This window comes from Thalassophryne amazonica, chromosome 4 (assembly GCF_902500255.1).
Source record: "Thalassophryne amazonica chromosome 4, fThaAma1.1, whole genome shotgun sequence".
Taxonomy (NCBI): domain Eukaryota; kingdom Metazoa; phylum Chordata; class Actinopteri; order Batrachoidiformes; family Batrachoididae; genus Thalassophryne; species Thalassophryne amazonica.
Genome location: NC_047106.1, coordinates 19552837 through 19566169, shown reverse-complemented (window position 1 = coordinate 19566169; position 13333 = coordinate 19552837). Strand labels below are relative to the sequence as shown.

The window sequence follows — 13333 nt, the reverse complement described above, 5'->3', positions numbered from 1 at the left end:
CTTCGCTAATTATAGGCCAAACTCCAACCTTCCTTTTCTATCAGAAATTCTTGAAAGGGTAGTTGTAAAACAGCTAACTGATCATCTGCAGAGGAATGGTCTATTTGAAGAGTTTCAGTCAGGTTTTAGAATTCATCATAGTACAGAAACAGCATTAGTGAAGGTTACAAATGATCTTCTTATGGCCTCAGACAGTGGACTCATTTCTGTGCTTGTTCTGTTAGACCTCAGTGCTGCTTTTGATACTGTTGACCATAAAATTTTATTACAGAGATTAGAGCATGCCATAGGTATTAAAGGCACTGCGCTGCGGTGGTTTGAATCATATTTATCTAATAGATTACAATTTGTTCATGTAAATGGGGAATCTTCTTCACAGACTAAGGTTAATTATGGAGTTCCACAAGGTTCTGTGCTAGGACCAATTTTATTCACTTTATACATGTTTCCCTTAGGCAGTATTATTAGACGGCATTGCTTAAATTTTCATTGTTACACAGATGATACCCAGCTTTATCTATCCATGAAGCCAGAGGGGACACACCAATTAGCTAAACTGCAGGATTGTCTTACAGACATAAAGACATGGATGACCTCTAATTTCCTGCTTTTAAACTCAGATGAAACTGAAGTTATTGTACTTGGCCCCACAAATCTTAGAAACATGGTGTCTAACCAGATCCTTACTCTGGATGGCATTACCCTGACCACTAGTAATACTGTGAGAAATCTTGGAGTCATTTTTGATCAGGATATGTCATTCAATGCGCATATTAAACAAATATGTAGGACTGCTTTTTTGCATTTGCGCAATATCTCTAAAATTAGAAAGGTCTTGTCTCAGAGTGATGCTGAAAAACTAATTCATGCATTTATTTCCTCTAGGCTGGACTAATGTAATTCATTATTATCAGGTTGTCCTAAAAGCTCCCTGAAAAGCCTTCAGTTAATTCAAAATGCTGCAGCTAGAGTACTGACAGGGACTAGGAGAGAGCCTATCTCACCCATATTGGCCTCTCTTCATTGGCTTCCTGTTAATTCTAGAATAGAATTTAAAATTCTTCTTCTTACCTATAAGGTTTTGAATACCGTATTTTCCGGACTATAAGTCGCACCGAAGTATAAGTCGCACCAGCCACTTTATCCATTATAAAGAAAAATAAACCATAAATAAGTCGCACCGGAGTATAAGTCGCACCAGCCACTTTATCATTATAAAGAAAAATAAACCATAAATAAGTTGCACTGGACTATAAGTCCCATGGACATACAGGTATGTTAATTTAACATGAAAAGTTCAGATGATAATATTGTGACGGCTACCGTTTTCAGATGCATATTTCACCAGTCGTAACTTACAATCTGCAGAGTATGATTTTCTTTTTGGTGGCATTTTTTCGGGCCTTCTCCGTTGTCTTGTTAAGTTATCAGTAACGTTGAAATTTTTATTTTTCTATGGTAGTCAGAAGTCGCAGGAACAGTCACACAAGCCTTGATTGCCCTCTCGTGAGCTGCATTTTACCTACAGATATGTTTGTATTTTGCGGACCACATTGCGAGCCGAACCATGCAGCACCTACCTGCGCAGCTCATGACCACCCAGCGTTGTCGATCCAGCTCCTTCCAAGTGCAGACGCTAATCCTCCGCCGTCGCTCAGTGCTCCCATGCAGCTCTCAGCGTCAACTCTGCTCGCACTGATATCCAAGGGTTGAAGCTGTTTTGTTAGCCGTCCCGGAATAAACACCATGTTCGTCTGCTTCAAACGCTATTCACAATCTTCGACGCCAGCTCCTTCCAAGTGCACACACTAATCCTCCGCCGTCGCTCACCCGGTGCTCCCACGCAGCTCTCAGCGTCAACTTAAACACTCTGCTCACACTGATATCCAAGGGTTGAAGCTGTTTTGTTCGCCATGCCGGAATAACAGCAAGCACCATATTCGTCAGCTTCACACGCTGTGGGTGAGGTGAGGAATACGCGTCCAACGTTCTGTTCTCTGATTGGTTATCGCGACCAGCGTGACTTATAGGACGGCCGCCATACTACAGTGTCCATGATGCATTGCATTTCCTTTTCTGGTGGCCATTTTAAAACATAGATCGACTCTGTCACGTAAAATTGTTTTGTTACAGTAAATTAATTGAGATCCTACCGGTATATTTTTCATTTATAAGTCGCACCGGAGTATAGGTCGCACACCCGGCCAAAACATGTAAAAAAGTGCGACTTATAGTCCGGAAAATACGGTAATCAGGTCCCATCTTATCTTAGGGACCTCATAGTACCATATCACCCCAATAGAGCGCTTCGCTCTCAGACTGCAGGCTTACTTGTAGTTCCTAGGGTTTGTAAGAGTAGAATGGGAGGCAGAGCCTTCAGCTTTCAGGCTCCTCTCCTGTGGAACCAGCTCCCAGTTCAGATCAGGGAGACAGACACCCTCTCTACTTTTAAGATTAGGCTTAAAACTTTCCTTTTTGCTAAAGCTTATAGTTAGGGCTGGATCAGGTGACCCTGAACCATCCCTTAGTTATGCTGCTATAGACTTAGACTGCTGGGGGGTTCCCATGATGCACTGAGTGTTTCTTTCTCTTTTTGCTCTGTATGCACCACTCTGCATTTAATCATTAGTGATCGATCTCTGCTCCCCTCCACAGCATGTCTTTTTCCTGGTTCTCTCCCTCAGCCCCAACCAGTCCCAGCAGAAGACTGCCCCTCCCTGAGCCTGGTTCTGCTGGAGGTTTCTTCCTGTTAAAAGGGAGTTTTTCCTTGCCACTGTTGCCAAGTGCTTGCTCACAAGGGGTCGTTTTGACCGTTGGGGTTTTTACGTAATTATTGTATGGCCTTGCCTTACAATATAAAGCGCCTTGAGGCAACTGTTTGTTGTGATTTGGCACTATATAAATAAAATTGATTTGATTTGATTTGAAGGACAATGAAGTAGTTTGAACTCAGTTCCTGGTTGGACTTCATGTCTGTGGAAGCGTCCATCGTGCTTCAGCTTTTCCCAGAATGATTTATGTTTAGATTGTTTGACAGACAGCACAGTCAGTGCTGCTGAAAATGACTCAGCCTCATGACGTATTTGTTCATTGACAGGGCCTGGACCTCTGAGACAAAGCAGCAGAAATGAAAACGCAAAAGCGTGAGACAGATGATGTGACAGAATCGCCTTGTCCCCGCACAAATCTGTCGCTGGAAAATTGGCCTCTTCACCACAGGAGGCTGGCTGCTACCACTGAGCCAAAAGAAAACTGATTTTGTCACTTTGCTTCAATATCAGACAAATGTCTTGCTTATCGCTGAAGTCGGCAGCAGCCCAGCATGTGTGTTGCTCTCATAAATGACAAGGTAGCAGCTATCTGTGCTGCCTGTCCCACAATAAGCTGAACGCCGCCATTTCCACCAGACGGGCCGTCATTACCTTTTCTACTGCATTGGCATTTGCGAGCGCCCGCTCAGAGGACATTTTGCCTCAGTTGTGTTTGAGGAGAAGCAAGTCCTCTATAGGCCCTGGTGCACATTTGTGCTGATTCCTGGATACTGTTCCGTGCCACGGATGAGAGAATGTAACTCCCTATAGATGAGGCTCCAGTCTATTGCAAGTTCATTTCCCAGCCAAGGCTCGAACCTGCTTACACCTAAGCGGATTGGGACAAAGAAGATTTGTCTCATCTTGTCAAAGCTATACAGACGGGTAACGTTGCCGGGAATCAAACCCAGGTCAACATACTGTTAGTCTGAGCCTGTTCTGTGCCGGCAGGCACAGAAAATAATACACAATCTAACCTGTATTCAACACCCAGAGCTCCAGGTGTTACCTTCGTGTACAAGATCCAGGGCCTGAAAGAGCGTGCTAAACCACGATAAAACACTCATTTACGTCTATGGCAATTAAACTTTCCACCAGCAACATGCATCACGTAAGTGTGGGAGCATGTGAGGTATGATTGTAAAGTGCTTTGAGCATCTGATGCAGATGGAAAAGCGCTATTTTGCGAGACGTCTCCCACCCTCTTCATGGTGAGTTTCAGCTGCTCCCTTCAGGTCGGAGGTTTAGGGTACCAGCTTGTAAAACCAAACGCTATAAAAACAACTTTGTACCTGCAGCCATCGGTGCTGTTAACAAGTAACAGAACCTTAAATTTAATTGATGTAGTTATTTTTATATAGTTTCTTTTTCCTTGTTTTTATGAATGGCACATTTTTATTTTATTTATTTATTGATTATCATTTGGCTTGCTATGACATGTTTTTAGATTTTTTTTTTTTACCTACTGATGTTTTAACTCTTCTTGCTTTTTATTTTATCTTGGGGCCATCCTTGTTGTTGTTTTAGCCTTGGCACTGTTGTCATTTTGACTTGTTCTGTGTTTCTATGTGTGCTTACAAAACGAGATGATTCACTGTAAGCCAAATTTACCCAAGGGTATAATAATGAATTGAATCTTGAATTTATTTAAATGCAGTCCATTTTATTTATTTTCCAGAGACCTGGTATCAAAGACATCTCAAGCATAATCGTCTCACAACCATATATAGTAGTATGCCACACTTATGTTGCCATTGTAGGGTTGCCCAATGGGTCACGATTGACAGGAGGTGTGTATCATCTGTTCAGTGTCAGTGGGCATATATATATATATATTTATACACTCAACAAAAATATAAATGCAACACTTTTGGTTTTGCTCCCATTTTGTATGAGATGAACTCAAAGATCTAAAACTTTTTCCACATACACAATATCACCATTTCCCTCAAATATTGTTCATAAACCAGTCTAAATCTGTGATAGTGAGCACTTCTCCTTTGCTGAGATAATCCATCCCACCTCACAGGTGTGCCATACCATGATGCTGATAAGACACCATGATTAGTGCACAGGTGTGCCTTAGACTGCCCACAATAAAAGGCCACTCTGAAAGGTGCAGTTTTATCACACAGCACAATGCCACAGATGTCGCAAGATTTGAGGGAGCGTGCAGTTGGCATGCTGACAGCAGGAATGTCAACCAGAGCTGTTGCTCGTGTATTGAATGTTCATTTCTCTACCATAAGCCGTCTCCAAAGGTGTTTCAGAGAATTTGGCAGTACATCCAACCAGCCTCACAACCGCAGACCACGTGTAACCACACCAGCCCAGGACCTCCACATCCAGCATGTTCACCTCCAAGATCGTCTGAGACCAGCCACTCGGACAGCTGCTGAAACAATCGGTTTGCATAACCAAAGAATTTCTGCACAGACTGTCAGAAACCATCTCAGGGAAGCTCATCTGCATGCTCGTCGTCCTCATCGGGGTCTCGACCTGACTCCAGTTCGTCGTCGTAATCGACTTGAGTGGGCAAATGCTCACATTCGCTGGCGTTTGGCACGCTGGAGAGGTGTCCAGGGCAGATGGCAGACAGCGTGTGTGGCGTCGTGTGGGTGAGCGGTTTTCTGATGTCAATGTTGTGGATCGAGTGGCCCATGTTGGTGGTGGGGTTACATTATGGGCAGGCGTCTGTTATGGACGAAGAACACAGGTGCATTTTATTGATGGCATTTTGAATGCACAGAGATACCGTGATGAGATCCTGAGGCCCATTGTTGTGCCATCCAAGAACATCACCTCATGTTGCAGCAGGATAATGCACGGCCCCATGTTGCAAGGATCTGTACACAATTCTTGGAAGCTGAAAATGTCCCAGTTCTTGCATGGCCGGCATACTCACCGGACATGTCACCCATTGAGCATGTTTGGGATGCTCTGGACCGGCGTATACGACAGCGTGTACCAGTTCCTGCCAATATCCAGCAACTTCGCACAGCCATTGAAGAGGAGTGGACCAACATTCCACAGGCCACAATTGACAACCTGATCAACTCTATGCGAGGGAGATGTGTTGCACTGCATGAGGCAAATGGTGGTCACACCAGATACTGACTGGTATCCCCCCCCCCCCCCCAATAAAACAAAACTGCACCTTTCAGAGTGGCCTTTTATTGTGGACCGTCTAAGGCACACCTGTGCACTAATCGTGGTGTCTAATCAGCATCTTGATATGGCACACCTGTGAGGTGGGATGGATTATCTCAGCAAAGGAGAAGTGCTCACTATCACAGATTTAGACTGGTTTGTGAACAATATTTGAGGGAAATGGTGATATTGTGAATGTGCAAAAAGTTTTAGATCTTTGAGTTCATCTCATACAAAATGGGAGCAAAACCAAAAGTGTTGCGTTTATATTTTTGTTGAGTGTATATATATATATATATATATATACACAGGGTTGGGTAGGATTACTTTGAAATGTAATCCAAAAGTAATCAGATTACAAGTAATCCAAATGTATGTACATGCATACATGTAATCCACATGTATTCTTTCAAAGTAATCCTACCCAACCCTGTGTATATATATATATATATATATATATATATATATATCAATTGGAATAGAATGAATTTCCCTATGTGGACAGTAAAGTATATCTGTAAAATCAATCAATTTATGATACTTTGTAAGAGTTCCTTGGCATCGGTGGACTGATGCAAAAGGTATCCCACTTACCACATAATATCAACCCACACAGAATTAAAATTTCTAATAGAATAGGAAATCATGTTCCACAAGTTTTATTGCCATTGTGGATATGATTTGGGTAATCATTAAGTTGAACTGTCTTCAGTTTGCTGGCACTATTACTGCACATCACTACATTCTTCACACTAAGAAACGTCCTTGGTCGTGATTAACAACCACCAAGGCATCCCACCAGTGCATCCCCAACACCCAAAAGCAGCCATGCCTGGGTGGTACGTGGGCATCCCCTTGAACTTCTCCCATTGCCGGGGTCCTCAGGATGGAGACACGTGTGCTGGATGATGCTTAATTGCATAATTCGCATAATTTTGAAGCCATTATTCTCTCACAATACAAATAGAATGAATTATCAGAATCCCTCTTAAGTAACCATTGACACATAGTACCAAAGCAGTGGGGGAGGTGATGTAAAGTGGACTACATGAGACCTTGGTCACTGGTTTGCATCAAAGTCCCACAACCACAGAGTGTGGCTGGTTGAAGCAGTCTTAAAAGTATTCAAAAGACTTCCACCTTCATTTTCATTCAATGGTATTGGCATCGCCAAACCACCTCTGTTTGCCAGCCTCATGTCTACACACGCTTTGCCTAGATCGAAATTGAGAGAATTGATTTTCTCAACACAGAAATCCAATTTTCCAATAGAATACCTTTAGAGACAATACCTTTATGAGACCTGGCAGGAAATGTTTGTGGAGGGGATAAGCCTCAACAGAAAAAAAATGTGTCTGCAGAATTATAAGATGCCAGGAAAATATGGCACAGCAGCAGATTCTTCCACAATATTAGCTTCCACCCACCGATACATTTTTTTAAGCTTTTCAGTGCTTTCATCAAACAAGGCAGAGTTTTTCTGTTTGCTGTCAAATTCAACAATGGGGTGTACTTTCTGTCCCACCTCGCTTTTTCAGAGAAAATAAGACCTTCCTCTATTGATTTCTTGTTATTTTGTGACCAAAATAGTCCTGTTCTGCTCCCTTGTGTGCACCGAGCAGCCTTCGACAAGCAGCAGGAAACAGGCCGGCTGTAGTCTGGGAACGGGGATGATGGGAACTGACAGAGTGTGAGTCTGCAAGAGCCTCCTATGACAGTCAGTCAGTCCCAGACGAGGGGGCCAAATAAACACAGTGTAAGAAAAGCACAGAGCCTCATCGGATAGACAGAGAAAAAGAGAGCAAAGGAGACGAGTGGTGGACTCTGGGTTGAACTGGGCAGCCTTTTCTTTGTTTAGGCACTTCTTCTTTTTTACATTCTTGTATGACTTTAGGGCCCGGTACATGGCACACAGCGATAGCTGAATGAAGGATAAAAAGTCAAAAAGTTACAAATCGTCGAGAAAAGGTGGACGAATGATCCTGTACCTTTCCAGTCACTGAGAATCCTGAGAATCAAGAGTGCATAAAGGAACGAAACAAAGCCAAAAGTAACGAAAGGCAAACGAGGTGAATGTTGACCTCAACGCTTTAAGCAAAATCAAAACAAAACATTCACGATGATGTGACCGAAAGCAGGTATAAAACTGAACGCAGCCAGCCCTGTTCTCATATCTGCAGTACTTGCAGGGGCGGGATTTGGTTGTCTTGACAACAGGTGAGAGATGTTGTTTGTCTTGATGATAATGTGTGTGCACACGCATGCCAGCCACAAACGGCTGGAACGTGCGTAAATAGTTAAAGTAGTTGATAAAACGTTATTACCGCTGTTGTTTCTGTATGACACCGTTGCTTTTCATCCCAAATATAGACGAGTCATCAGCGATACAAGGATGTTATGTTCAGCTTGTTGGCGCATTAATTATTGATCTGTTCAGATATCGTCAGCATTCGTTCAATACGTCAGACTTGGAAGGTAGTACGAAGTTGGTTGATGGTCAAACAAAATGCTGACGTTACTGAAACTAAACAAACCATCATGACAGGAAGCAAAACGAAATACGGGCGAATTTAGTTTGTTGTCAGTATTTGTTCACATTTTTCAACAGTTTGAAAATTCTGATGAGACGCCAGCTGCAGGAATGACGCTGGACAAAGGTTAAACGATGGCTCCAAAAGTAAGCGTAAGTCCAGATTTCTTGTTTCATTTGGACTTCATTGTTCTTCGTTAGTGCCGTGTGACCGGGACTTTAGGCAGCAGCTGTCCAAACAGTCATTGTCCTTGTTCCACTCTCTGGTGTCTTTTCCTTGTTGCTTGGTGAAAAGGTTGCTTCTTGGCTGTCTGGGTGTTGGACCGTTTGGGGGAGAGCAGACTATCTGACTGTGGACAGTCTTGATTGGAGTATGGAAGGTACTTGTTGTCCTGGGGCATTGCCATGTTTTGGGGCATTTAAGTCAGTGGGAGAAGCCCTTAAATTGACCTTTGTGGGAGTGTCGCAAAGTGCCCCCAAAATTTTGCGCATGTTCACAATCAGCACAAATTTTACTGACCTATCTCAACTTGTGCTATGCTATGCCAAATATTGTGCTGAGTTCCCCCTGAGTAATACACGAGCAGTGCCAGGATCCTACTTGGGCAAACTCAATGCTGGACTTGGTTCGGTGTGAGAACGGCTTCAGTCTCGATTAGCATCGTCACAGTTCCTCACAACCCCACACAGAGGATTTTGTATGAATGTAGTGGAAGGAGACTTTTTAAAAATTCTAAAGCGTGCTCCTGAGGAGAAGAACTGAAGAAAGGTGGTCAGGCATTAGTAGTATTCAACATATTCACAAATGTCCATTTACCGTTTGTATTTCTTATCTGTGCATGTGGGTAAGAAGCTCCTGTATTCATGACGACTTCCATTTTCTTTTCCATGTATTTGTTTGTGACCTCACTCAGACGGTCTGTACCAACTGGGTAGTCCACGCTGTGGCCCTCAGAGCAGCACTGAAGGACTGGAGGATGAAGAGGTAGGATCATTATGAACTATTCCCCTGCTGCCAAGCACAAGTGCCCAGTTATTTGGCTTTTTGTGTGGCCTTGCTGCTTCTTCAAAGTGCCTCCTCTGTCCTTGCGCCTCGTCTGACTGGCTCCTTTCAAGTGTGCGTCTTTCATGTGTGCCTGAACTCTTTGCAGAGGAAATGTAAGACCCACGTGCTGCTGCTTGTGGTGCATGGTGGAAACATCTTGGACACGGCAGGCGGTGACCCCAGCATAAAAGGTGGTGATGTCACCACACTGGCGTCCGTGCTGGAGAAGGTGACCAGGGTGCACTTCCAGGCAGCTGCTGAGCATGTGATGATCAAGCTGGTGCCGTGTCCAGCTGTGTGTGCTGAAGCCTTCTCCCTGGTGTCCAAGTGAGTCAAGAGACTGTAACTGTAGTTTCTCTGTGAACGTCACTCGTTTTAATTAGCTTTCATGACTGGGCCATTAGCCAAGGCTGTTTTATTTACTCCTCGGTTTTTCTGTCTGTGCAGCTGTTAATTGGATTGCTCACCAGGTTGTGAACAAACTTTTTTTTTCTAATTTTTAATGAGACATAGTGCTTATAATTTTTCTATAAAATGGACATCATCATGTTGAAATGTAGTTGTTATAAAACAATGGCATTCTGCAGAGTAAAAGTTGCACCTTTAAAAAAAAAAAAGCCTGTTGAAGAGAGAAACATGTATAAGTCACACTGACATGTGAGTTGCAGCTTTTTCTCTTTGTGGAACTCACTTTTTAACACCACATTATGTATGTTTATGACATAAGACAGTGAATGTTTTACGTAAATGCAAAGAAACAAAATCATAGTGGTGGAACGGATCACGGTTGATCCATGATCCGTATCGAGCCCCCACCCTCCAACTCCCTCCCTGCCCATGGGTCATAATGCATGTCAGCAGCGGATTAATTGCATTTTACATAAGCGTAATTTTGTGTCATGATGACTTGTTTTTAATAATAGAATAGAATAGGTCTGTGGTTGAGGATTTCAGGCAGGGTGGGACAATGGACTGTGCCAGGGACCGATTAAAAATCTTCGTGAAAATTCCAACCAACTGGTCTGCACAGTCCTTCAGCACACATCCAGGGACACCATCAGGACCAGTGGCCTTCCTTGGGTTTACAGCCCGCAGCACACGCCTCACCTCATGTTCCTCCACAATGAGGTTTACGCTGCTGTTAGCTGAATGGGGATGTTGTGGTGCCACCTTTGACACTGTGACCTCAAAACAGGCAAAGAAGCTGGTCAGCTCCTCTGCCAGCAACTGTTTCTAAGCGTCTGCTTTCCACAATCAGTGGGTAGAATGAATGTATTTATCCAGAAAGGGGTATAAAGAAAGTTATTATTGTTCCCTTCTCGTCAGACAACATAGACATCCTCAATTCTTGTGGAAAAAAGTACAGGCTGACAAAAAAAAAAGAACTAGGGATAAACCGATACCACTTTTTTCCAGAGCAGAAATACTAAGGTGATCGCCAGCCACTAACCCTAAGCTTCACTGAAAGACCCAGAATTTAAGTAAAGTTGATGGCCCACTCCGTTTCCTAATAAAATTAATTTAAAAGGTTAAAAAGCATAGTAACATACTATGCCAGTATGCTAGCCATATGAAAGGGAAAATAATGTGTCTTAAGTCTTGACTTGAAAGTCTCTGCAGAATCTGACTGTTTTATTGATGCAGGGAGATCATTCCACAGAGCAGGGGCACGATAAGAAAAATAAAGCTCTGTGACCCGCAGACTGTATTCACTGTAGGGCCATAAAGTAGTCCTGCACCCTGAGAACGCAGAGCCCAGGCTGGTACGTAGGGTTTAATTAGGTCAGCTAGGTAGGGAGGTGCCAGTGTGTGTGAACAATTTTATAGGTTAGTAGCTGAACCTTAAAATCTGAGCTCACTGCGACAGGAAGCCAGTGAAGAGATGCCAAAATGGGTGTAATGTGTTCAAACTTTCTGCTTCGTGTCAAAAGTCTAGCAGCAGCATTTTGAACAATAAAACATTGCAGTAATCCAATCTAGAAGAGACAAACACGTGAATCAGGGTCTCAGCATCAGCCATAGACAGGATGGGAGGAATCTTTGCTATATTTCGCAGGTGGAAAAAGCAGTCCTCCTAATATCTCTAAAGATCTAAATGTAGAATCAAAAATTACCCCAAGGTTCCTCACTTTGCAAGCGTGATGTATGACACACGAGCCTAGGCATAGCAATGAAAGATAATCCCAAAATGCCACATATGTGTCCAAGGGGTGCTATAAAAAAGGGAGAAAAACAGGAGGCCTAACACGGGTCATGATCAACCTTAATGAATTTCATATCACTAAGGTTAGACGTAGTGTTACAAAACACAGTGAGAAGGACTGGTCAGGTATGATGTCAACCATGCAAGGACATTCCCTGTAATCCCAAAATGATTCTCCAGCAAAAAAAGTCATTTTTCAGACAATGTTTTCCTTGACCTTTGGCCAAACTACTCTAAAGTCTAATCACCTCTTAAGATTTATCCAAGTAATATTCCCACCAAGTTTGAAGAAAACTTTGTTGTTTTCGAGTTACCTTGTCCAAGGACAAGGTAACACCGCACAAATGGTGGATTATTCATATTGCTTATCACCAAAAAAAGCAAGAGCACATGAATGTCCATCGACAAATAAGTGAAGATGTGATGAGAAACAAAATCATTACCGGTAATGGCTTAATAGCAGAGCAGCTATGTGGATGAATTGTGACTTTGACGATAAAATTTGGCACAGTGTTCAAGCATATCCTAAAGATCATTTTTGGCTATAGAGGCATTGCAGAGGCAACCATTTTCCAAGATGGCCACCATCAATTGTTGTTTTATAAGCAGCTCAGGCTCTAGACCACCAAGGGTCTTGATCCCGGTGCCTAATCCTGCATTTGTAAGGATGAGGAATGCAGTGGTACTATCTATATCCCCAAACGATGAGTCAGGGAGGGATAGGCTTTTTGTGGGCCACCACTGTGTCTACCACTGCAGAGTTTTCAAATTAGCGCGTTAACTGCAAGAGCTTTCACTGATTCTTTTCAAATTATCTGAAAACATTCATGGCCCCCTGAGGATGAAGTCTATTGTTTTTGGTGACCCTAGGACCTTCCCTCTAGCGCCACCATTAGATCAAACCAAACATTTGAATAAGATTTGTGTATCTTTAAAAGCTTTCATCTAAATCAGTGAAATCTAATGAGTTTTTTTTTTTTGTTTTGTTTTCATTTGTTTTGATTGTTTTTAATGACAACAAATAAAGAGGTCACACAGTTACAGTGAATGCTGAAATGCAAAGCTAGCTCTGAAAACACAACTGCAGTGGCATGGTGACAGCAAAAAAGAGGTCACAGTTATAGTTACATACAAGGTGCGCACGGGTGCAGCGGCTTTTAACTCTCCAATTTGGTGCTTGTTTTTCTTACTCTTTGCGTGTATATTCTTCGAGTTTTGTAAAGTGACCCACAGCTTCAGCCGCCAGAACCTTAACGACCTTGGCCTGAGGTACAAACTGTCGGTTACGAGCGAATTCCACCAGTACCACAACATGCCGGAGGACATAGCGAGAACACCTGGCTCTCCACGGATTACCAGCCAGCCCAGCAGGCGGTGTAGGCGGTGTAGAGACAAGAAGCAGAAGCGAGGATGTCGGTCCGGCTCCGATGCTAGGCTACGTAAACAACCTCACAGGCCAGCATTACCGAGCCTCTTCCTCTCAAGCGCCAGATCCCTCACCCACAAAAGGGAGGAATTGGAGCTATGAATGGCCACAAACAGCTTTGTGCAGCGTTATTTTCATCACGGAGACGTGGCTTCACCCGCTGATCCCC

At 43.2% G+C, this 13333-nt stretch overlaps 1 protein-coding gene across 2 annotated transcripts in view; it reads left to right on the top strand.

Annotated features, from left to right (window-relative positions):
* The window catches only part of LOC117509471 (membrane-associated phosphatidylinositol transfer protein 3-like), a 451299-nt gene that overhangs the window by 271188 nt on the left and 166778 nt on the right, over nt 1-13333 (top strand). For both annotated transcript variants that reach the window (XM_034169173.1, XM_034169171.1), the window contains exons 4-5: nt 9405-9475; nt 9642-9862. In XM_034169173.1, coding sequence (XP_034025064.1) covers nt 9405-9475; nt 9642-9862 — 292 coding nt within the window. The remainder of the gene's footprint in view (nt 1-9404; nt 9476-9641; nt 9863-13333) is intronic.